Genomic DNA, 25,793 nt, shown 5'->3' with positions numbered 1-25,793 from the left:
AGATATGAAACATTGGTCAAGCAGAACTAATCTTCAATGTTCACTTTTATTAACGAGTATACAGTGAACTTCCTTACTATATATTCTAATAAAGATATGCAGTTCATAAAGTGTTACACTGAGACTTATCTCTTCTTTAAACTTGAAGAATGGAAATCAATTCTAAACCTTAAACAAGTATTATGAGCTTGATTTTAAATTTTTGAAAAATTTTACCAGCAGTTTTTTTTTCACTATATATGGTTGTTTTGTTATTATGTAAATGTGTAATGGAAGATTATTGATATTATCTCTCCACATGACATGACTTACGCATGTAAAGCTGGATGAAAACCACTTATGCTACCAGGCCCATTACCCCCTCCTCCACCAGGGGGTATCCCAGAGGTCAAGGACCCGCCACTCCACTGGTTGGAATAGTTTGGCATGCTGTTACTGTTCATGTCAATATTGTTGTTGTTATTCAAGGCAAAGTCATCTGTAATCCAAAAAAAAAATATTTAAGGCATGTCATCGTTGGCTACAAATAGATTTCGAAGGGATTAACTGCTTTCGGAATAGACATGAGGTAGTTCTAATCTAAGAAGTTATATGTATTTTTTTTATTTTAAGGAATATTTCTTAAAAAAGAACTGTTTCTTTTATGAATAGGGAAAATTACCTCCTTTCCTGCACACAGATATGAATTTTAATGTTAATAATTGTAATAATATAACGATCATAAACAAATATCATTGTTCTATTGTATATCATTGTTTTACTTTTAACAATTACCTCCAAGTCAATCTTTATTTTTTAAATAAAATATATATATATATAATAGAATAATTCTGATAAATTACATAGTTCATATTTGAAAACAAACAATGAAAGACTAATTGTACTTTTAAGAGCATGACATAAAAAAAAAATTGACACTAAAAGCTACAACTATATCATATCTTAAATATCTTTATAATAAGAATAATTGCCACAGACTATTGACAGAAATTCAAGTATACAAAAATTTTGGCAAATGAACAATAATGCAGCGACCATAAATTTATGATAAATATGTACAATGTAATATATAATCTTACTACAAAATCATGCACACTTATCACTGAAATGTACATTAATTGAACATATGGTGCATGTAGTGTGTACTTAAATGTACAAAATAAAGGTGATAAATTCCACATATGAGGTGACAGTTGACAAGCTTTACTGATAGTCATATTAATGGGTATCACTGTTTGTACAATAAATACTTGTAAACATGAAATTCATGTTATGTCTGTATGTTTGCAACACCCACATAAGAGAAGGACTGGCATAGAGATTTGGTATTTCAATGATTATTTTACTATATTTATTTCATTTCAATACTTTAATTATTCATATTGTTACCATATGATTGCATTGTTGAATTTTAGTGACTTATTTCAGGAAACACCAACACCAAAATTTTATTCCCATTTTTGACATAATGAAAATTTAGATTCTGATTCAATTTCTTGACTCTATTACATTTGCAAATAACAGTTTTTATTTTTTTTTAAGTTCAGTTTATAACCCAGATGAATACAAAGTATAGAATCAATACTCTACTGATCTATTATTAATTACTGCTGAAGAAATATCTTTGATACTCGAATTGAACACAAATTATATAAAAGTTTCATTAGAGCCTTAAAATAACCAATGTCTCTCGGGAAAGATTGAAAATACCAAATAGAACTGCATTAGTAAATCTAGTATTGTGCTATGAATTGTTAAATAAAATGCCATTGTTAGATGTAATATCTCCTATACTCCTCTCAAATATTCCAACAACGAAAAAACTTTAATTATGAATTAGGAACATTTATATATTTATGCTAATGCTTTGAATATTTCACAATTTCAGGTTGAAACAAATAATTTGGGGTCAATGTACGGATAAATACCATAAAATTACCAGTGCAATGAAAATACAAGTTAATTGTTTGAAATGGAAAATACTCATGGGAAGCTAAAATGCAACATCATTAAACATGTATGTCCCCTAAAGGAAAGTATGATGAATGGTGTGGTTATTTTTTAACAGGGACTGAAACTATCCATATGTTACACAAACTGTCTTCCTGTATCCCACAGTGAAAATAATTAAATTGTCACTGATTAACCTCTATAGAGTGTTCAACTAATTGCACTTATGAAGACAACCTTAAAAATCAACAGGCAGAAATAACCACAAAAAACACATCGTACACTTGACAATATGTTTATTACCTATAAATATTGGGTCATAACTTCAAAGATATAAAGTTGTTATGAATCATGAAAACTGTTATATTGTGTATCATTTTCAAAACTGATGAAATTGTGAATATTTTGATGACTGAATGTGCTACTGCTAAGCTTCCTAGACTGAGAAAATCACAATTTGTGTTCATATCAAATTTATGTAAAATTTTCTATATTAGTATTTTATCCCCTTAAATCAATAGCCAAATAGAAAAAAAAATTCTGACAAGGTGACATATTTTAAAGCAAAGCCTCAAGAGACCAGGGCAAAATATATCATGACCAGAAATACACAACCAGAAGGTAGCATCCAGCCTCCAACAGTAAAAAAAATTCCCACCATATATTTTAGAAAATGTACAATCTGCTATAAAAACCTTCTTTACATCACGATAAAGTGCAATGCAAATGTACTTACTAGAATGATATGATGTGGGTAGTGGGGACGGATAATTTGTAATCTGGTTACTTGGGCTAGTTAACGACACTGCTGGAGTCAACAAGTTGGAATTAGATGTCCTCTGCTACAAAAAAGAAACAGATAATAATAACTAGGTAGTGTTACAAATCAAACTGCTAAATACCAACAACATTTTTGTATCATATTTTTTTTTCAGTCCTTCTCTGCATTTTTTTTTTTCAGTCTGAAATTGTTTACCATTGTGGTTCACATCAAAACATACAGCATTAATAAAGTTGCCATAAACATTTTGTAACTTTACATATTTTGTATGAGGACCAATTTTGTAAAGAATAAATTAGTAATAAGGAATACTAGGTCAGAATAAAAGTCCGATTTTATATGAAAAGTTATTTCATTTCTCATTGGGAAATATAATCTTCATATCTTTCAAAAACCACCCATGAATCACTCACTATATGATCTAACAGCTATCCTTTTTTATTTGACACAGTTGTAGTATAACCATAGTATAAATTCAATTCAATAATAGGTCTATGGTGTAACCTATCAATTTTAATGCAATTAAGTACAGAAAAGAAATATTCCACTCAAAGAAAAGTGTGTCTATATAACTTAGATGTCGCTTTATTAAAAGATAGTATTTATAAAATAGGAATTGATGTGTGACTGAGTGGTAAATCACAAACATGATAACCCATCATATTTCAAGATCTATATCAAATTAAAAGTCATTCCAATTATGCTTCAAATGTTAAGCAGATGAAAATTTATTGGAGAGACATCCACATGACAGCAGCAAAATTTATAAGTGCAATGTCTAAATGAAGGAACATAAATTTTATGTAGTCCATATCAGATCTCACATGCAGGTGATGTATTCAAACATCTTATTGAGATGATCACTACAATGAGTTCTCTCTAGTTGGGTCTGCCTGCATCCAACATCTTTTTGTTTGTTTGAGAACTATTAAATGTACATGAAGGTGACAGCATTTTCCTTAAACAGCTTTTTCAATATATTATCTATATTGCTAGACCAACTGTTTGCTGTGCAGTTCTACCAAAAATGATTTAAAAATACATTCATTTCCAATAATATTTAAAATGTGGTGTATTAAATTTATTTGTGGGTTATAGAAGTTAATTATAGTCCTATAAACTGCTTATTTGAACAGAGTGGTAACATCTTGTGGGGCGAACAGTTTAACAGTCATATTAATAATACAATAAACATGATATCAACACTGTACAAGCTCATTCTATTGTGAGAACGATCACTATTAAACCTTAATCTACACAAAATGCCTGGTAATAAATGACGCAAGAATATCTTATTGTGTCTTGTTAAACTAATAGCACAGAAAACTTAACAGACTGTTGAAAATGTATGCATAACAATGGAAGATTGCCTCCATCATGATAAATAAGCTTTCTCTATCCTTTGATAAATGTTGTCCTGGTTAACATGATAATACTTCAATACAGTTTTAATGTACTTATACAAACATTAATGATTTGGAGACAAAGTTTCACATGAACTACCAAAGTTCTTATAATTTAAAATGTTATCAATTATCTATGGAGAAAGAGTAACTCTTAATGATGCAGTTTTCAAATGTGCCCATTTTCTTGCATATCATAATTTCATACTAATTCACTTGATTCTATTGATGTGGTTTTCTAAGTCTGTGTGGTCTAAAATGATAGATCAGGCTAAAATAAACATTACTAACAGGGTCAGGGGACTCCCCATATTGACTCTGGAGTTGGGCATTAATTAACACTGTGTTCAGTCAGGGGTACAACATACAGGCTCTAGAGTTGGGTATCAATTAACACTACTTACAGGGTCTGGGCTTAACATATTGGCCCTAGAGTTGGGCATCATTGGTCTCATATTGTGTTGTCTTGATGGTGGAGATTGTCGTGAAAGCCCTTTGTTAACCATTGCACCGGGAGAAGGACACGGGGATACTCTGTGTGTGTAACCATTGGCAGGAGACGATCCAGTCAAATCTACCATGTTACCTATTAACGATTTTAAACATATATTCAGTACATAAAATTTTATTTTGTCAAAGCATTACTTCATCTGTAATATCAAATGATAACGAAATATACTGATTCATTCATATCATAGCATGTTACTAAAACATTGAAATTCCACATACGTTGTTAGTTTTGTTAATTTACAAGTGAAATGAAAATAATCTTACATGAACAAATATATTATTGCAATTAATACATTACTGAAATAAATGAACACACATCTTATACATGATACATGATACCCTGTGGAGTATATACACTTTCAGAATTGTATGGCTAGAACCAACACATAACTGCAGCTTTGGTTTGATTGTTCTCCACAATAATCTTTAAAAGTCATCATCTAATTTCAAAACCTGGAAATAGCTTTTGTTAACAGATCAATCAAAATAGAGAGCAGAAGTAAAATGTCATAGTCATTATTAACTTAAAATTAAGGCCTTGGAGATTTGTTAATGTACTGTTCACAATATTACCTGTAGAATTTGGCCTTGGACTGACGCTCGGGTGAACTGGGGGTGGCTGTAATAGACCTGGACTACTGATCGTAGGGTTGGGTGACATGCCTGCATGTGGCGGTGGATGTAATGACTGATTCATGTATGGAGAATTGTGCATCTGTAAACCAGGGGAGGGAACTCCTGGTGGTGGCAACACTTGATTAGGGTATGGACTCAGATTGTGCTGAAAAAGAAGGCATGAAATAAGATTTTTTTGATGTGTGAAAAAAAGTTAATACATGTATTAATAAAACAACTATTCATTTCACCAACTATGACAAAAAGCGTTGTAATTTTATGAAGATTTGTCACCCACAGTATTCCAATTCATAAACAGTTCTGATTTTTAACCTTCTGACCCTTGAAAAGTAAAATGCATAAAAAATTTATATCGAAATGTTGACTACTAAAGATGAACATCTTACAGATGTCAACAATTTAAAAAAAATTAAATGTCAACAGCCGTTCCATGCCATTACCACATATGCTCTAAAAAATCTTATCTAAAACCATTTTTCATTATTACTAATTTTATCATATGAGGTCATGACCTGACAAGAACAACATATTGAAGATTAACTTCCAACTTTTAAAGCAAATTTACATGTACCAAACCCCACTTCAGACTAAGTCAGCTAATTTATGCAACAAAAACACACCAAATATTGAACCATCCTATTATACAGTATAACTAGAAGATAAGGTGTAGTCTCAACTGTCTACTTAATCATTAGAGTTAACCTCTATTTAATTTTCCTTCATCTAAATCAACATTGGCTTGGTTAGAAATTTGTCATGTACAAGGCAAGGTATATGAAATAAACCAGACAAGTTAGCCTCCAACATATACTAGACTACAAACATCTTTATTAATGAATGGTGCCTTTAATGCCAACTTTTTGTGATGTTTCCAAATGAACAAAACAAATAAATCTTTCCTTAACTTTTCCATGATTAACTTATTGAACTGATAAGCTTCACATTATTCAGTCAATTTAGGGACTTTAATACCTGCTTTTGAAATTATTTTCAAAGACATTACACTAAATAAAGGTTTTAACATTTAGTATCTAAGCACTTGATTTACACATTAAAAATGTTTTATAAAAGGACATATTTTTCTTTATCTATTTCTTTTGCAATGTCAAGTGGATAATTATTTTAATGAAAACTTGTCATTGATTGTGTCACCTGATCAGGAATAAAAAAAATTGAAGCATGAGATAGCATGCATGTACTCAATGATGGTAAGTGTGTATGTCCTGAACTAATTATATTTTTATAAAATCTTTAAGATTTATCTCAGATACTATCAGATTTATTAATTTTTATTTGAGTTTCTATTTCTACTGTTGATTGAAACCAGATTAGTTGTCAAAAATCACACTGAGAATAGCATTCTATTGTATTGCTATATAGAATAATTTGTATTCCATTGGTAACACACCTTTGTGCGTCTTTCATACATTTACACTAGAACGTCTGGTCTCGGCACAATTTTTTTGTATACAACTGTGATTAAGTCTACTGTAATTGTGCTACATATTTATACATCAATGGAAAGAGATATGAATTCTGTTACTATATAGTAAAAATGCATTAATTTGCTTATTTTCGTCATTGCAACCTTCTTTGGATGAAAATCTCATGAAAACAATGGATACAAATAATAACAAATAAAGTCACAACAATGTCTTTGTCATAAAATATTTATAATCTATTCACACCCCACCCGAAAAAAAAAACCAAATAAACAGTTTGATCTTGAACTTCGTACAAATTTACAGGTTGTTCTTAAAAGAGTAATCAAGGGAATCAAGATTCGAGTGGAAATCAATTTCAAGGATAAAGACTAGAAAGGCAAAACTGACACACACAACAAAGAACATAGTATAACTAAAATAACACCTATAAAGAAACCAAAGTAAATGAACACCCAGACTCCACTAAAAAGTAGCAGCATGAACTGGGTGCACCAGAAGGGTAGGCATCCTCTACTTTTCTATGAACACCAAAACTATTCATCACATTTAAAAAATAATACCTGTGTAAGTACAGAAACTCATATGATAAAAAGGGAAGCTAATTGACTGAAGAGACCCGTGCAGGTCCAGGTGTCAAAAGAATAGGCCTGCAGCAGCACTAAACTTGTCGTAAAAGGCGACTAAATAGTGCTCAGAACCATAGCCGGGGGCTAGGGCACTCGGCCCACAGAGTACCTGGGTTGTGTGCCCCAGGTGTTGGAATGGGGTACCCCTGGCATGTTACATGCTGGGGTTGTCAGGCTATAATACGGAAAACCTGACCGCAAAGGTGCACCGTGTTGGGAAAGCTGCCACGTTCCTCGCACGTTAAAAAACCCTATTGTGGTATTCTCCCGGAGTAGGAACCATACGGCTCCACCTCAGGAGGCTAAACTGCCCGACCCTACCCACCTATTTCCAATGGCAATCAAAATTTCTCGACCCCATTATCCTTGTGTTCCATCCCATTTTTCATTTCATCATCATTTCATGTTCATTTTATCATCCACTTCATGTTCATCGCCTGAATATAGCTGAAATATTGGCTGCTCCGGTGTAAAACCCCAACAAACAAACATTTGACTGAAGAACATTGTTAAAAGCCTTCTAGTAATCTGTGAAATGTTCAAACAAAGTTTTGCTTTGAGTCTAATTTCAAAATTTGAGTTCTTTCAAAGAAATTCATAGTTCATATTAAATGTCATATTTTGTAGTTATTATTTACATATTTACATATATACAAGGTCAGGGAAGACTAGGTAAACAACAACAATAGGGCTAACATATAAGAAGAATAATGACCAATGTCCAAATTGACACCACCAAAGTCTGATCTCAACATCAATCTGTCAATGCTGCCATATCAAAGTTCGTTCCCTGGTGTCTTAACAACACCCATGTTCTGATAGATGTACTTTTAACCCATGCTTTTTTTGTTGATTTAGTATAACCAGAAGCCTATGCTAACCTTTTCTATGCATAAATTTATTGGAAAACCTATATGGATTGATAATGGGCCAGTTGTCTCATTATATTTTTTCCACAACCATTCTTCTCTTCCAATATTGCGCAATAGCACATTCGATAATCAATTATTGATTGTCCTAAATTTCAAGCAGCCTTTAATTCAGCATTCCATGGAGTCTTCATAAAAATATTTCTAGCCTGAACATGATAAGGCATGTGACGTAATCGATTAGATTCCTTTAATGGCAGCCTATTTTTATTCATTGTTCTAATTTAAGCTCATATAGTCTCCTATGACAGCTTTTTCATTATGATTTTTCTAATGGACGCACCAATATCAGAAATTATATGGTCCTGATATTATGCAACTCCTACACTTAGTTAATGATTGATTCTGCATCTACAAAGCTATCATTATAAATTAAACGGAGACCACACAGAACTTAATAATGCTAACAATTAAAAACTTCTCCATCGGCTGAGCCGCCGTAATCAGGGAAACTTTTAACCGCATTTCTGTTTTACTGACGTCAATCTACACCATCAATATTGATGACAGTGCACAAGTTACGATAAATATCAAATTAAAAGAACCTTCATACAATGTTCCACTTACTCTCATAGAATTTTGATGCATTGCTCTCTGATATTCTTCGTTAAGCCGTGTATACTTCTCATCTGGTGTTAATGAATTTCCATATGGGTCCATATCAGGTTCGGGACTTTCACACCCTTTGTTTTCTTTCTTTGTGAGAGTCTAAAACAATAAAAAGAACAAAAAGCTAAATTAAACTGATGCTGAAAATAACTTGTAAACTATCTGCATAAGGAAGAGATTATTTATTTTGGAAAGCTTTTTTATACGGAACTAACTGACAATCTACGTCATTAAACTGGCAAAGACTAAACATTCCTGATTTAGAGGGATTTCATGCAGTCATAAAATAATATCATTATTCTAACACAGGGATTATTTGATTAGGTACAAAGCAGAAAATAAGGAAGAATAATGAATGGGATAAATTATGAAAACTCTTTAAAATGTCCCAAGGGTAGTTATAACATAATTTCTTCAACTGGTCAAGGGGGCAAGTTTTGCCAATACTGAACAGGCCATGAATGAAGTTTACTTGTCTTTATGATATGTTGAACAGAACACTGAACACTCAAAATCAGATGGTCAAGTTTACAATCTTCAGGCTCAGGACAGGACACAACAGCCTCAACCAACATCTGTACAGAGTTTTGAAGGTCATACCATCACCTGTGTGTCCATGTGGAGAAGCAGAGCAGAATACAGAACACTTTCTGCAGACGTGCAAGTTACACCAGGCACAGAAAGAGAAGATATGGGATAAACCAACCCCCATCACAGAGAAACTGTATGGACCTGTGGAAGACCTACAGAAGATGGCCAGATTTGTTGAGGAGACTGGCATTCAAGTATAATGGCGAAGAACAGGAAGAAGATGGTCCAGCAGGCAAGTTCTGTATGACTTGGACTTGCCTGTCAGGGAATTTGCTTACAACAGGCCAATGGAATAGTGCTAATTTTGTCAGATGAAGTGTCAATTTAGAGTTGATGGAACTAAATGATATGGCCATTTATATCTAGAATATTGTTAGAACAGTTCTGTTTATGGTTGACATATGTTGTAAAACTCAATAGGTATTAAAAAATTTTGACTTAGATCAGATAAACTGGAACTACAAATTTCATAAATTTTTGATTAAGCACAAGTCACTATTGACAAATCTATAGACCAATATTAATCAACAATACAGAATACTTCTCTTTCTACAATAAATGGATTTGTTTAATACATGTATCTCAATGTTAATATTTGATCAAAAAGCCAAGATAAATAACATTTAAATCTACTTGCAACTGAACTTAACAATTTTTGGGAAACCCTGAACAAAAATGAAAGGCTAAAAATATTACTTGGCCATCAAAAATAGCAAAATATTGTGTATATTCATGTTATTTCATTACTTTTCATTAGATAATGAGTTACCAAGAAACAACTAATGTTAATTATTTTCATTCACTGAAAAGTACTAAAGCACTAATTTTTGGGTAAAAGGCAGTGGACAGAATATTTTTTACAACTTATGCTGAGTTAAGTCAGTGATATTAAATGATTGTGTCAACACTTCAAATAATGGTTTTATAACCTAAGAGTACTGAGATCAATTTATAGAACAGTGTGACCCTGATCAAATCATAGAAAGGCTGGAGACATAGTTATTGAAATATGATTCAAATCAGTAGGCATCAAATTTAGGATAAAGCCATTGTAATTGTGATAAAAAAGACCATACACAGTCAATTTGATGTAAATATTCAATTTCTATGCCATACATACTATAAAAGATTTTCTTCCTGTCTATTGAATACTCAGTTTTCTTACAGAAAGCATTCATAAAAGCACCTATTCATGTAGTTTATTTAAACCTATCTCAGTGTGACTTGTACTAATATCAACATATGTTTTCAGAGGCTGGCAAACATGTGACAACCTCCAATAGAACAACTAATTTGACCACGAAATCTATATACCATAAATATTTCATAATATGAATATTGTAATAAATTTGAGGCATTAAATTGATATAAAACAGCATGAATCTAATACTAAATACTAATTAGTAGAACCTATGGTATTCTTGTTAGCACATTTTCAACAGGCGAGATATTAATTTACCCATGTTTTTAACATTTTTATGAAATGTCCTATTCCAGTAACCATATGGTCAAAAGTTACAGGATTCTATTAACAAATGGAATGCAGCTTTCAAGCCTAACTTAATCTTTAATTATAAAACATACAGTATCAAAATCAACACATCCCCCTTTAACTGCAACACAATCATCAAAGTGTCATTTTTCTACATAAAAAGCAGTGTTTAAACACCTTTAACTTTTAACTATGGACATAAAATTCATGACAAGGTGACAATTTTCTAATATGAACAGAAATGTTATATCCTGATAAGTGTAAAAGTTTTGGTTGACAAGCACGCATAAGAATCTACAGATTTTAAACAAGAGTTCAATGAATTTGGCCATCATGTTTAGTTGACATTACTAATAAGCCATATATCTTATTGGTAAGATTGTTAAAAGTCATTGTTTCTATCATAATGTAGTCAGAAGTCTGTTGTACATATGTAAGCACACAGTCTATAATTTTTCATGGTACTTTTCTCTGATCTGACATATATGTAATATGGAGAAATGGCTACAGATCCTGACGTTCTTTTTCAAAACCAAAGATTTTAAGCTTATGTTAATCATTTGTCAACAATTAACAAAACCCAAATTTCTCTCAATCCATATCCTCTATAATGTTAGGTAATTGAAAGCACAGCCACATATAATGCTACTATCAGTATGTTCTTATCACAGGCATGTCAATATTTACAGAGATAGGAAGAGATAACTTGACTAAGCTGCCAGATATTTCTGCACTTCAAGATACTCTTGTGGTCTGGCTATTTTTGGTTGGGATCAATATAGCTGCAGCTTCTCATATCTCATTAAAAGGGAGCATCTCAAAAGAATTCATGAAATGTTGGCGCAGTAAGAACTTCCCACAGTATTATGGCATAGTTAGTAAGTTGTGGAAAACTTCCAAATAATCAAGTAGTTTTTTGAAATCTCTAGATAATAACTAATGCGTTGTTGATAACTGCATTTCCAAGTTAAATAACATGAAAAGGTTTACCAATGAAGCTTAATTTGTTTACATTTAGAAAAATATTCAATCCTAATGAAAGTTTTTAAGTTTTAATTTCCTATGCTATGTAACTATGAATCATTTTGGCATGTTTTCGCAGTGAAATAGGACATAAAATGGTTTGGCAGAAATTCAAGTCAGTTTGACAAATAACAAACACACATTTTGAAACAATCCCCATGCCGCAGATCAAGTTGTTTTATTTTAAGAATATTATATGGTTATATTAAGATATCTATTTCTAGCCTTTCCAAAAATTCTTTTTACTATGTAATTTTCATTCACGTGGGTTTTGTTTACTAACAGTTTGTGGATGGAAAAGCAAGTAAATTAATGATGAACTCAAAGAGAAAAAAAAGTTTGTTTCCTCTATTTTATCTTACCACCTAAATAACTGATTTTACCAAAATATCTATTACTCTTTTCCAAGTGGACAAAATTTCTACATTATTTAATCAAAAAAATATTTTGAGATGATTAAAATCAGGTTAGAAAAAAATCACCCTAACCATATTACAGCAATAGAAATGGGAAATTAAAAAAACTAAAACTGTAAACAAAGCCAAAAACACCAAAATTGGAAAATTACAATGGGTTTTTGTTGATACTAAAACATTACCTGTAGTCAATAATTTGAAAAAAAAAATTTTTTGTTCTATTTAATGTTCACCTAGGAACAGACAGACTGACATATTCTGTCTATTAAAATGGAGAGTAGTACTTCCTGTGTATGTGTGACAGGTAATATTAAAGAGAAGCTTTTTTTCACAATGACACACTGACAAAAGTTATCAAAACATTTCAAAGTACTTTTAAGGTGTTGTATGAAGGTAGGTTCAATCAGTAGTTACTATTGTTGAATAGGATCTTATCTCAATGCATCTTTACATGGTCAAAACTACGACTTGATTGTCACCATACCATTCAAACACAAATTACTAGACTTGTCCATCATTGAATTACAAAAGAAAAATCATGGTAACTCCATTTCATCATTGTTTTACCATGGGCTGGCCATTTATGTCACATGGTTTTACCCTGAGCGATAGTGAGCCTATGGTAAAACAATGATAAAATAGCATTTCTGTGATTTATTTGGATTTCTACAGGACTTCTTCACATTTTTTACTAGAAGCGGCCTATGTGTTGCAGGAATAGTTGGTCATGTGTTTATCACATTTTTATCATAGCTTTGAAGCATGGCATAATAGAATCATGAATCATGAATACTTTAATTTTTAGATATAAACATCAATAACTGCAAAAGTTGACCAAGGAGAACATGGCACACAGAGAAAAAAACAAATCCAACAACTAAACTGTTTGGTTTCAATAGAAAGGGACAACAAAAATAGTAAAGTTAATAAACTTTTTAGAAACTATTTTATGTATAAAAATAATTCACATGTAGAGTTTTATTGTAATTTTATTACAGAACTTAAAGAACATGTAAAATGATGGTAATTAACTGCCTTTTATACTGTCTTTTATGTCATAGATTTTAATGTGTTGAACTCTACCAGTGACAACTCATCCACATATGATTTATAAAAAAAACAACCAACTTTTGATAGAACTTCTAGTGCGAGTAGGCTAGTCGTATATTCTGGCAAAACGGTTTTATATAAATTTGATCCAGAGAGTTCTAATTTTAATTGAAAGAAAGTAAAACGATCACCTCTACAAATGGATTTTCTCTTATCACTTTTCTTACCAACGATATCTCAAGGGGAATTAACTCTTTCATTTATATGTTTTGTTTCAAACATTGCCTGTGATAACATCCACATCTAAATTTACATCTACAAGAGAATTCTAAACTTAACTTCTTTTTGATGTACATTTACTATCATCATATTAACTGTAAATTAAGAAATTATTGCAATATTTTAATTATTACAAAAATGTGTCTGAGCTTAAATCACAATATTTGATTCTATAATTTAACTTTTAACCAACTGCAGGATTATTCTCAAAATCATGAACATTTATATTGCTTGGTCAACTGAAGTGACAAAAATTTTATTGATGCTAAACAAAAAGACTACTCTACATCACTTTTAAAAAATGGAGACAAAAACACTTGACTATTTTGATTCTTATACTGAACAAATCACTTGACAGACCTTTTTATTGATAATTCCTTCAACAAACCCTGATATATATTTCCCATGGTGAAACCACAGATAGGAACCATTGGTTTGACATACTGTTTGAAAACTTGCTGACATTCATGTGAACCTTCCCAAGACCCCATTATATATCAACATCTGTAAACAAGGAAGATTAAGCTGTACATTACTGCAGCATACATGTATACATGTTCCATATAAATCTGTACATCATATGACTAAAGACCAGTCAGTATTTCCTCCACAACATTTTTTCAGAGATAGATTCCCTTTAAAAAAAAAGAGAGACAATTTATAAAAGCAACTTAAAAACATAAAAATCAGAAAGAAAAACCTACTTTAGTACAACCAGATTAAGTTATCAATAACTAGTAGATTTTATTGAAATTTTGTGTAGTGAAGATTGGTCCAATTTACAGTTCTGGGGTAAAACTCGACAAAAATGTTAAGTTTGAAATAGACTGAAATGTATCAGTCATATTGCCTACCTCACAATGTAGAAATAATCGCTCTTATAATCACAAGTAATACATTTTGATACATGACCAAAAATCAGTAGTTGCATGTTTTTAACAGGCTGCCCTCACTTGAAATTTGGTACAGAGGCATGGCTTTTGGCATTACATTTTGGTACAAGGGACTTTGCTTATGGTATCACATTTTGGTACAAGGAGCTTGGCTTATCACACTTTGGTACAAGGGCTTGGCTTATGGAATCACTAACACACTAGTTTAAGTTAAGGATGTCAGTAAATACACCTGTCACTCATAAAGGCCAATGACAAAATTCTTGTACTTTTACCTAAGTAGACAAAGACATAAGATTCCAAAGCTCAAGAGTGCTATTAAGAAAACATAAGTCATCACAAAAGGGGAGTAACTATTGACTGTACTTTACATGGTAAACTAAATTTATAAGTACAACATCTTTATGCATAAATATATAACATAACAAAAGCGATTAGCATTTTTCTGATATGTTGTTAACAATTGGTCATGGCAAGTGTCAGAATCTATTAGTTTTTACCAGACCATAGCCAATCACAGATATTCTTTGGCTCTCATTCAACAGAGATGTAATGGAGAGCTAAGATATGTTAAATGAGGCTGAAAAGCTTAGATATGACCATGTTCTTGTTAGTTTAATTAGAATATATCTTGATAATAAGTAAGGTACAGACATATGACCATAGATACTCATGTAATTCTTGTTGATAATGCATCAACAAGCCAGACATTGCTGTACTGGTAGGCAAGTACAGTGTTAGATATTTGTACTGACAGAAGAATACAGAGTAGGAAATCTTTGTTCTGATGAGAGGGTACAGAATCCAACATCTTTACACTGTTAGGAGAATGGAGAGCAGGACATCTTTGAACTGGTGAGGGTACAGAGCCTGTTAGGAGAACAGCGAGCTGAACAACTTTATACTAATAAGAGAAAGCAGGGCCAGATATTTTTGCACTATTGGTAGGGTACAGAACCGAACATCTTTGTACAGATGAGAGAAAGCAGGGCCAGACATTTTTGCACTGTTGGTAGGGTACAGAACCCAACATCTTTGTACAGATGAGACAATGCAGGGCCATAAATTTTTGCACCGTTGGAAGGCTACAGAGAGGTACACAGTGATAGGAAGGAATGTTCTTTTGGATAAATATGAGAGCATTGTTCTACCTGTTTTTTGTTTTAGGTGAAAACTACTGATGGTAATCAAAGATTACTGGTAAAGTTAGTTATGAAAAAAGTTTATAATAAAGCGTGGGTAAAAATGCCAAATGCTAAGTTATAGCGGACTCATTCATTAACACAAATATTTAGTAACATGACAAATACCCAATGGAAAGTGCACATAAAACCTATTTTGTTTTACTCCATCATAGAATCTTACACACGCACTGACACTGCTGAACTGGCATTTACAACAAAAAAAAACTTTCTCACACCACCATATTATAATAGATCATTTCTTTTAATATCACAGCACAATAGTCAAGAGGCTTTAATTTAAAAGCACTGAACTGTATTCATAACCTTATTGTAAGCTAATAAGGATATCCTCAATAAAAAGAAATTATGGTTGTACATATGAAATAACACGTCCACATAAATGATACAGAATACACTGTATGTGCAAAAATGAATACCGTTTTAACCTAACTCTAGGGTATTTTTGGGAAAGACATACCCATCTAGATTTTTATGAAAGCTTGAATTTCTGTTTTTACTAGTACTGGAACATTGAAATTAAATCTGAATACAGAAGGTCCTTTTGACTTTGTGGTACAAATTACTGTTCAGACCCTCTCCAATAAAGGAAATTATGTCATTTTAACAGTGTTGTACATGCTTGCACACATTTATTTTCCCTATCTAAAACATATGAATTTGTCAGCTGTGTATGTGACAGATGTTGGACCTCTTGGGCTGAAAACAGTTTTAACATTTATGTTTTATAGACTGGGAATAGGGCCAGACTGGCAAAATCAGTCTGACATAATGCATTTGTATATCTAAATCCACAAATCATATAATGACAGGTTGTGGTGTACTGTAAAATAATAAACAGTCTTAAGAAAAAATTCAGACTTGGGATTTTTATTCAAACTTTTTCTTTTTTTATAAGCAAGTTCTACAAATTATATGTAAACTATGAGCTGTGTATATTATCACCTAAAGACATTAAAAAACAACATACCTAAAGTTATTCCAAATTTGCTTGAGAAAAAACAAGGTAGTTTTACATGTCAATAATGCAGCTAAAACACTAAGTGGAAATAATGAAGTATCAAATGAAGAGAATCTATGGAAAAAACACAGCAACAAACAGCAGAAAAAAGAACAAGTGACAAACAACACAAACTGAAAAGTATAAGAATAAAAGCAGTATTTAGAATATATCAATCACCCTAGAGAGATTTCCACTGCAGTGAAATTAAAAATCAGAATTTATCAATAACAGTTCGAAAAAGCTAAAGAAAAACACTTATGCCAGTTAGAATCACTATGAGACAAGGTAAAGGTACAAGGAAAATATGTTAAATACTTTTGTAACTTCAAAGTTTTATCAGGGTTTCCAATTTACTTCCTAGAGAGGAAGCTCCAGGACTTCTCCAAGTCTCAAATCAATGGTCCACTTGTAGAAAATCAAAAGTCCTCAATAAAGTGTTAGTGAAAAGGGTGGAAGGCCCAGTACCTATGTAAAGGTCCCAGATCAGTAATTAAAGGTCCCAGACCTTGAACTACCACTTACTTGAACCACTGGTTATTTGCATGGTTTAATTTTCCCATAAATTTAGGCACCAGTGTAATCCTTACCTCAACTATGTCTTTATTTGTGCGACTTTCATGCGGTTCATTATACTCCGTGTACTTGAGAAGAACTTTATCCATGTCAGTGCTAGCATATTGGAACAGTTTGTTAGCACTATTGAAGATAATCAGAGCTATCTCACAGTCACACAATACACTCAACTCGTAGGCTTTCTTCATCAGACCAAACTTTCTCTTAGTAAACGTCACCTACAAAATACAAATGAATACAATTGTGTATGCATGAAAAGTATTGTCTATTTACAAAGAATTTATCAGGATTCATTCTTTTATTACTAATCCAAAGTAGTAGTCATCATTTTATTTTTGTACTGAAACAAGATGTTGCATGCTAGGTCATGCTAAGAATATCCCCACACAAATTAATTTGTAAGGCAAACAAGGAGTTGAAAAGCAAGACACCTGAAAGGTGAGACAAGGTACAAGATATACCAAAGCAATATACCAAATATCATAGCATTCCCTCCAATAGAAGCTGAGAAATCACAGAAAGACAGACTTACAAACAGATAAGGTGATCACACTCTAATCAGCAAGGGTTTAAAATCACTAAAAAATGTGGTACATTGATAAGAATAAAAACCATAGTTGCTCAAAATATTCAAGTAAAAAGGGATGTATCAAATGTTTCATGTAAGTCAAAACATAGTTAGGGTCTTCCAGCACCACACAGATAATAATTTAATCTCATGTCAGCTGTGGGCTTCTTGTACACCAACAGATGTCTGTAACTCTGTACCATATATAGACTGACAGCACCATTTCAAATGTTCATTTCATTACATGATGGGGTCACCATCTGTCTGTTTCAATGTTCATAACCAAGTATTAGTGTCCTTGTCACTTGTCAAAATATTTTGATATGGGTAAATTCATATAGTAACTTTATTTTCCATGCACATGTTTGTGGTAAATCTATGTACTATAATAAGAGTAGCAAAGGAAACCGAGATTTGAGCAGAAATTGAAAGAATATAGTCCAGGGACAGACTAGACCAGGAAAACTAGACACACACAACAAAGAAATGAAATAATAAAAATAACAAAGGACAAAAGCAAATAAGCAACTCACACTCCACAAAAGATGGAGAGAAGAATGGGACAAAATAAAAATTTTAAGTCTAAGTACCATGTATTGAACAAATCTTTGCAACTTGCTATCAAATGACTATACATTTAATAAAGTGACCAGGCGCGTAGCTGCTGTTTTGCCAATTTTTTTTTTGGAGATAAAATACATCCAGGAGAGGCATAAATGATGCTCTAAAACGTTATCTCGGCAGAGCTTCAGGGGGCTTTGCCCCCCTGGACCCCCTACCAGGGCTCTGCCCTGGACCTGCTGGGGGCCCCAGACCCCCTGCCATGATTTTGCCTACACTTCAATTTGGCCTTAGCTACGCCCCTGGTGACTATGCATTGCTTTGCCCTTAATGTGTCTTTTATCTAAGCCATTAATTTCATCTCAGTATCAAGTTTACAAGGAATTATGGTGCAGACAACACATGCACACTGAAAGCACATATCCTCTAAGTTACAATGAATTTTACATTCTAATTTCAAGAGGAGTTTTTTTTCAATCATAGTTAAACAAGCAGTACATTCATAGCAGGATCAATTACAGACAGATATTTATGATCTGTAACTCAGCAGACAAGAATCATATCATCTGTCATATTGATCCACAAACAAATCTTTTTTTTTGGAATATTTTTTATAGGAAAAACATATTGTTATATAACTTATAGACTATCTGTATCATCTTAAAACAATCATACAACATCGTAACAATCTACCAATAAATATAAGAAATTAAACTCTGATACTGTTTGTTTACAGTGCAGCCTATGACACCAAACTACAACTGCAGTTACTCATTGTGTAGAAAGTCACGATTTTTCTTCAAGTATAGTTTCCATTGCATTAAATTTCACTTAATTGGTACACAACGTTGTACTTTGGATTCATTAAATCTGACGTCAATACTAAAAAAAACACAGTACTACAATGTATTTCACTTGAAAATTTAAAAAATCCACCCACAACAAAATTGGATACAATTACTGAAAATGAATAAAAACTATGAACTAAATGACAATTTATTCTTTAATTCTGCAATTACATGGACTAATTTTTATGAAACTTTAAATGCTATTAAAGTGTGTGTAATTCAATTGTTCAAATACCAATGTTATGAGAGGGTCAGTTCATCTAATTTCAGCCAAGATATCCAAAGTTTTTAAACAGATTATCCATAATGGAGACTTCCTAATGAATGTTACATATCAAATCTAGATAGTTACATGATTGTGAACTTAAGGCTTTCTTGACATTAGAAGGATAGCACTCAGCTAAACAATGATCACAAAACAAATACAATGTATAAGTATCGAGCAAAACAGACAAATGTAAATCTGGGTTATTTGATTGATTGATTGATTGATTTTGTATATGATTTAATGTCCTATGGCAGATGTTTCATGAATTTCTAGATGAGAACGACTGACCAATCGAACAGACTTTGCTTTGTACTCAACAGGCTGAGAACGACTGACCAATCAAACAGACCTTGCTTTGTACTCAACAGGCTGAGAACGACTGGCCAATCAAACAGACCTTGCTTTGTACTCAACAGGCTGAGAACAACTGACCAATCAAACAGACCCAGCTTTGTACTAGTCCAACAGGCTGAGAACGACTGACCAATCAAACAGACCGTGTTTTGTACTAGTTCAACAGGCTGAGCTGGATTTTTATTTTACAACAGCCCACTTGTAGGCATGCCACACAAATCAAACACATTATTCTGACCCAACCAGTCATCACTTTATCCCTGTAAATAGTGCAAGCTTGGTGGAGAAGCAGTGACTACCAATTTTGAAGTCTTTAGAACGACTCAGCCTAGGATCAAACCCACGACCTCCCATACTCGTGGCGAGCATACTACCAACAGATCATTGAGGCAGTCTATTAATTTTACTTCACTTTATATATGTTGTGTAATTGAAGAGGTTTAATAAAAAAAATTAAGAAACATCTAAGAACAAAAATAATTTCAGGACCAATCCTAAAAATGACTTGCCACTATTCAAAACTGATAATTTTTCAGGATTTTTTCCCTATGACCAGTTTTACTTGTTTGCTGTTATTTGGGAATCAGAAAATTTCAATTAAAGTTTCAAATTCATACGTGAAATTATAAGAAATCTCTTAACAATCCTAACATTTGTTCCAACTTGTAGACATGGGGAAAGTCCCTGTAGTCCTTTGCCCTGCCATTGGTCAATAGAACCATTAAACTTCCTCTAGATAATCTAATAATCCAATAGATTTAACTTTTGCTTATTAATTACGTTAATCCCAATTAATGAATCTGAATAATTGTTTATATAAATGCAACCACTAATAAATTAAACCTTACATCTGGGTAACAATTGTGAATGGGCACATATTTGAACTTTGTGTACAAATGTACTAGAAAGCTAATCCGCTAATAGTAAGTTTTATCACTGAGAAGCAGAAAACAGGTCTATAAGTGGCATGTTTGCTGTATCATAGCATTATTAACAGAACAATTTTTTTTCTAGAGTTAATGGACAATCTTGTATCAAGATAAATACATTGAAACTGTTTAAAAAATTTAATATTTTTAATTTCTTTTTGGAAGGGTCCTTACAGGTGTCTTGGGCATCTATCTGGACCCCTAAGGTCAATCTCTCTTAGTTTAATCAACAACACATCAAAGAAGAAACAATGCGTCTGCATTTTCTTTAATTCTAATTGTTTTGCGCCATGTTAATTCATCTGAACCCATTTTATGGGTCATTTTGACACATGTCTCTTTGGTAGCCCTGGGGTCTGATAGTTCCAGTAAACAGTTTTAGTCAACCCTGATAAGTATATTAAGGCTACACACAAAATTACTACAAAAACCAGCACACAACATTTTTTTCTTATCAGAAATCAACCTTAACTAATGAAGTTTTTTTTTCACCAACATTACCTCCAGAAAGAGTCAGTCTCACGCCATTCTAACACAAGATAATGCTAACAGGACAAGTCAATAACAAATCTCCTAGGGTGTTAGATTTCTTATTATCTTACAATATTAATTACCATGCATGATTAAATTAATTAAATAGTATATGAATTACTAATCAATACCATGGTCATTACTTTCCACCAATTAATTAATAGTATGGGGAGGTAAGGAGATACACATGTTTGTTACATTATCTATAACAGAGAGAGTATTACCATTTAATATATAGAGTACAGTTCCTTATAGACACAATGCTCTGGGATAAGTTGGGTTATAACAGAGAGAGTATTACCATTCAATATATAGAGTACAGTTCCTTATAGACACAATGCTCTGGAATAAGTTGGGTAACTAATGTCAATACAATATTGAACATCCTGACTTTGTTTTAGAGTGTCGAGAACTTATTATGACACTTGTAGTTCACATTTGTTGTGGAAAGGATAAAGTGGGATAATAGAGATTTATCCAAGAACAGCTTTGCTAAAATCAAGATTTTCTGTGTTTGTAAACCTAAGTCTTGAACTACTGAAACAAAATTTCAAAAAAAAAAAAATTTTAAAAGGGCAAAACTGTAGGTCATCCGATGTCATTGTTGCTGTAATGGTGAAGAGTATTACAGAAAGTCTAGCAGCTTGAAAGTTGAAAGTATGCTCACATGATAAAGAGTCACAGCATGTCTTTTAGCTTCACAGTTTGGTGCTTTTCCCAAAAATAAAACACACAATATTCTTAGTTGGTAATAACAAAATATATATCTGAGCAATGAAAAGTAACAATAAGATGTAGTACAGATACATACCTGTCTGTTCCGCTCGTCACCAATTCTTGAGATCTGTATTTTTTTCCTCCCCATCTTTCCTTTTTCCTCCTGTGGGGATTCCTGTACTGAAGCCACTATTGAAGATTTATCACCAGAACTAGAAATCCTGCAAGAAAAGAAATAAATGATTAAACATACAAAATAGGAGGGTTTCTTCAAGAGCAAAGTGACCCTGTGTTGTAAGACCATGTATATCAACACAAAAAAAATCCAACAGCAAGCAAAGGATTTTCTTAATCTGGATGGTTCCAGCTTACTACATCTACTGTCAGTTACGTTCAATTACTATCTCAATGAATATTAATGTTCAATCACCATTCAGACATTCAGCTACCGTAAGTCCAAGCAGACTAAATGACCAATAAGACAAAACACCACAGCCACAACAATTCCCTGTCCTGGAAATATCTTGTATGCTCCACATGAAGCAAAAAGATCACTCCCTTTTTTGCATTAACACAGAAAAAATGTCTTAGAATACAAAAATAGATTATCCATTATTGTGAAAGGAAACAGCTAGGATCCTGACTTCCTGTTAAAGCTACACTTACTTAGGTTAGCTTGTTTTTAGTCAAATTATTACTTTAGAACAATCCCACAGACAAAAGTTTGCCATATTAAAGCAATAACCAAGATACATGGTAAATGTATAATGACATTGACCATAATAAACAACACTGTCTCATGTTAGAAAATATTTTTTTTGTTTGTTGGGGTTTAACGTCCGAGCAGCAATATTTCAGCTATATTCAGACAATGAACATGAAATGGATGATAAAATGAACATGCAATGAAAAAAAGGATGGGTCACAACGATTATAGGGTCGACAAATTTTGATTGCCACTGGAAAAAGGGGGGATTGGGTAAGGTCAGGCAATTTAGCCTCCTGTGGCGGAGCGCAAAGTTTCCTACTCCTATCGAATACCACAGCAGGGTTCTTTAACGTGCGAGGAACGTGGCATCTTTCCCAACACGGTGCATCACTATGGTTTGCGGTCAGGTTTTCCGTATTATAGCCTGACAACCCCAGCATGTAACACGACAGGGGTACCCCATTCCACCACCTGGGGCACACATCCCAGTTGCTCTGTGGGCAGAGCGCCTAGCCCCCGGCTAGGTTTCTGAGCACTATTTAGTCGCCTTATACGACAAGCTTAGCGCTGCTGCAGGCCTATTCTTTTAACACCCGGACCTGCACGGGGCTGTTAGAAAATAAACAAATTCTTATAATTCTACACAACTGCAACAGCTAAGGCTAAATAGAAGATGAAGTAAATGCAGATATTTACAAATGATTTCTTTGTAAGCAGGATATTGTCTTGCATGTTGCAATACCAGGTCAGAATTAACAGGAGAGGGCTGCAGTGCCGAAAAAAAAAATATACATGATAACTTAATTGTCACCATCAATCTTGATTTAATGGTAACAAATAACCAAATTTCTGGCTTTTCAAAAGTGATGCCAGGAAACTCTATTTACTACTATCAAATATATGAATGATGCCTAAATACCACCAAATTTTCAAGTAAAATACAGTTATCTCCTAAATACAAAAAAAGTGCTAACTTACCCTCTGTTCTGAGCACACCTTAGGGGCATTTAACAAGCACAGAAGACAACACAAGGACAATAAATCATTTAAACACAAAATCTTGGCTTGAACACTTGTGTTTATAAATATTCAGTTATTAATTCCTTAATTCTCTTAATCATGCAGAAAACAGTTTACAAAACTTTTTAATATATAAGCTTGGCATTTAAAATGAATTTCTTTGTCTATCAATGTTAAATAGATATAATTATTCAGTAAAACTTAAATATAGTGTGCTGAAGTTCACATGTAATGCTGAAACCAACTGCTATTAGAAAATTCAGATATTATTTACAGATTTATAGATTATAAATAATTGTGATTTTGCATTTCAGTAAAAACTTTAACTTAAATTTTGGTGGTTTTGAAAAAAAAATGCAACTCTGTTCCTGTAAAATTATCAATAATGTGAGCTTTTCTTCTTGCAATTTTAAGTCTGTTGCATTTTTCACAATGACCAAAACATTGTAATAAATTCAGGACTTACTTTAGGTTTCAAATTTCTTAAACAAAATGTTTTAGATGCACAAGAGTTTTTTTTTTTATCAAAGTAAATACTCCACTAAATATACAAAAATCCAAACAAACCATATACAATACAATAAAATACAATAAATTTGTTCATTATTACATGACATTAGACAACAATCAATCTCTACTGTGCTTCAACAGAACCACTCTTATTTCCTCAAGTCATCTAATCCACAATGTTCAAACACAAAACTGTCAGCAAGCTAAAAATGATGGCTTAAATTGAAAAAATTGGTATTTGAAGAGCTGATGCACCCTTCACAGCCTCTCTATGGTACTGTTAACACTCTTATTTTGTATCTCCCATGAAGATGATTCCTACATAGTGCTAATTATCAACAACATTGTACCCAGTAATAACCCTTACATGAATAAAAGAACATCAGTCGACTTGCACATGTGATATTTCTCTTATTTATAATATCCATCATCTCCACGTCAGACCTATTACTGAAATAGAATATCCATATTTTCTAAACTATATTATTGAAAAATATAAGATGAAATTGTCACTAAGTATAGAAAACCTAAGACAATTATAGATTAATCCCAATAGATTATCATATTTATATGTAAATATATACATTTAAAATAGACCAAACTACCCACGACTAATGCAATGTATTTATAGAACCTGATTCTTTTCCTTTTACCACAAGCAAGTAAATTGACTTTTATGACTTAATTTTTATTTTAAAATGTTAAAAAAATATCTGACATACATTTAACAATCTAAGGGTATGTATGTTAAAACAAAGTAAACTGAAATGAAGCTTCATAATTCTTTATTGGTTATTGATACATAGTCGATGAGATTAAGCTGAAATTTGTTAATACTAACATCATTATTTCCTGATGATAATGGGATTTTCTAATCATCATATTTTCATAATTTTAAAATAAAAGATCTGTCTTATTACTCTTGTTTCTGTTAATGTAAACAAATACCTAGTAGCAGTGATTTCCTGGGTTATAATGGTAGGTGATAACTTAAAATCTAATGAGGATATGACTAACTACTTTTATTTAGAAATCTTTCATAATAAAAAGTCTACAGGAAAGGGATAGATAAAAATCAAACTTGTATTTTTTATCTAGTACACTATTACTGTGTCACTATTGAACTTGAGAAATGTAGAAAAATGTTACAATTTATTGTTTAGGCTTTGCAAAGAAACCCTACTTTCTATTTCACCTGAAAATGTTACATAGCTAAAACATCAATATATGCTGAAAGCTGCAGTGTAACAATTGTCTTCTTAATTTCATTGATATGCAATACACAAATGATTGATACATTTGAAAAACATGAAATGACATTTTAACAAAACCAACAAAAATTTAAAACATTGTAGTAAAAATAAATT

The 25,793-nt window shown here is 32.3% G+C and overlaps 1 protein-coding gene and 1 long non-coding RNA gene across 13 annotated transcripts in view; one reads left to right on the top strand and one right to left on the bottom strand.

The window, feature by feature from the left end:
- Positions 1-25,793, bottom strand: part of LOC148622232 (myocyte-specific enhancer factor 2C-like) — a 67,082-nt gene that overhangs the window by 3,065 nt on the left and 38,224 nt on the right. For 6 of the 9 annotated variants that reach the window (XM_088571920.1, XM_088571922.1, XM_088571921.1 and 3 more), the window contains 7 exons: positions 22,282-22,408; positions 17,426-17,629; positions 8,848-8,988; positions 5,218-5,425; positions 4,539-4,720; positions 2,687-2,792; positions 313-478 (listed from right to left, as the gene is read on the bottom strand). In XM_088571920.1, the coding sequence (XP_088428046.1) occupies positions 313-478; positions 2,687-2,792; positions 4,539-4,720; positions 5,218-5,425; positions 8,848-8,988; positions 17,426-17,629; positions 22,282-22,335 (1,061 nt within the window). In that variant the 5' untranslated portion in view covers positions 22,336-22,408. Of the gene's footprint in view, positions 1-312; positions 479-2,686; positions 2,793-4,538; positions 4,721-5,217; positions 5,426-8,847; positions 8,989-17,425; positions 17,630-22,281; positions 22,409-24,793; positions 24,841-25,793 lie in introns of those variants that run through there. The other 3 variants (XM_088571916.1, XM_088571917.1, XM_088571925.1) reach the window with 3 other exon arrangements.
- Positions 6,438-13,356, top strand: LOC148622234 (uncharacterized). Of its 4 annotated transcripts, none has more exons than XR_015920603.1 (3): positions 6,455-6,488; positions 11,662-11,846; positions 13,217-13,356. It is a non-coding gene; the product is annotated as an uncharacterized LOC148622234 (long non-coding RNA). The 4 variants fall into 4 exon arrangements; XR_015920601.1 differs by having other exon boundaries at positions 11,662-11,850; XR_015920604.1 differs by lacking the exons at positions 11,662-11,846; positions 13,217-13,356 and adding an exon at positions 9,431-10,785 and having other exon boundaries at positions 6,438-6,488.

This window comes from Perna viridis, chromosome 3 (genome assembly GCF_037379345.1).
Source record: "Perna viridis isolate PV_CMFRI_1.1 ecotype Kerala chromosome 3, ASM3737934v1, whole genome shotgun sequence".
Lineage (NCBI taxonomy): Eukaryota > Metazoa > Mollusca > Bivalvia > Mytilida > Mytilidae > Perna > Perna viridis.
This window is presented reverse-complemented; position numbering and strand designations above follow the sequence as displayed.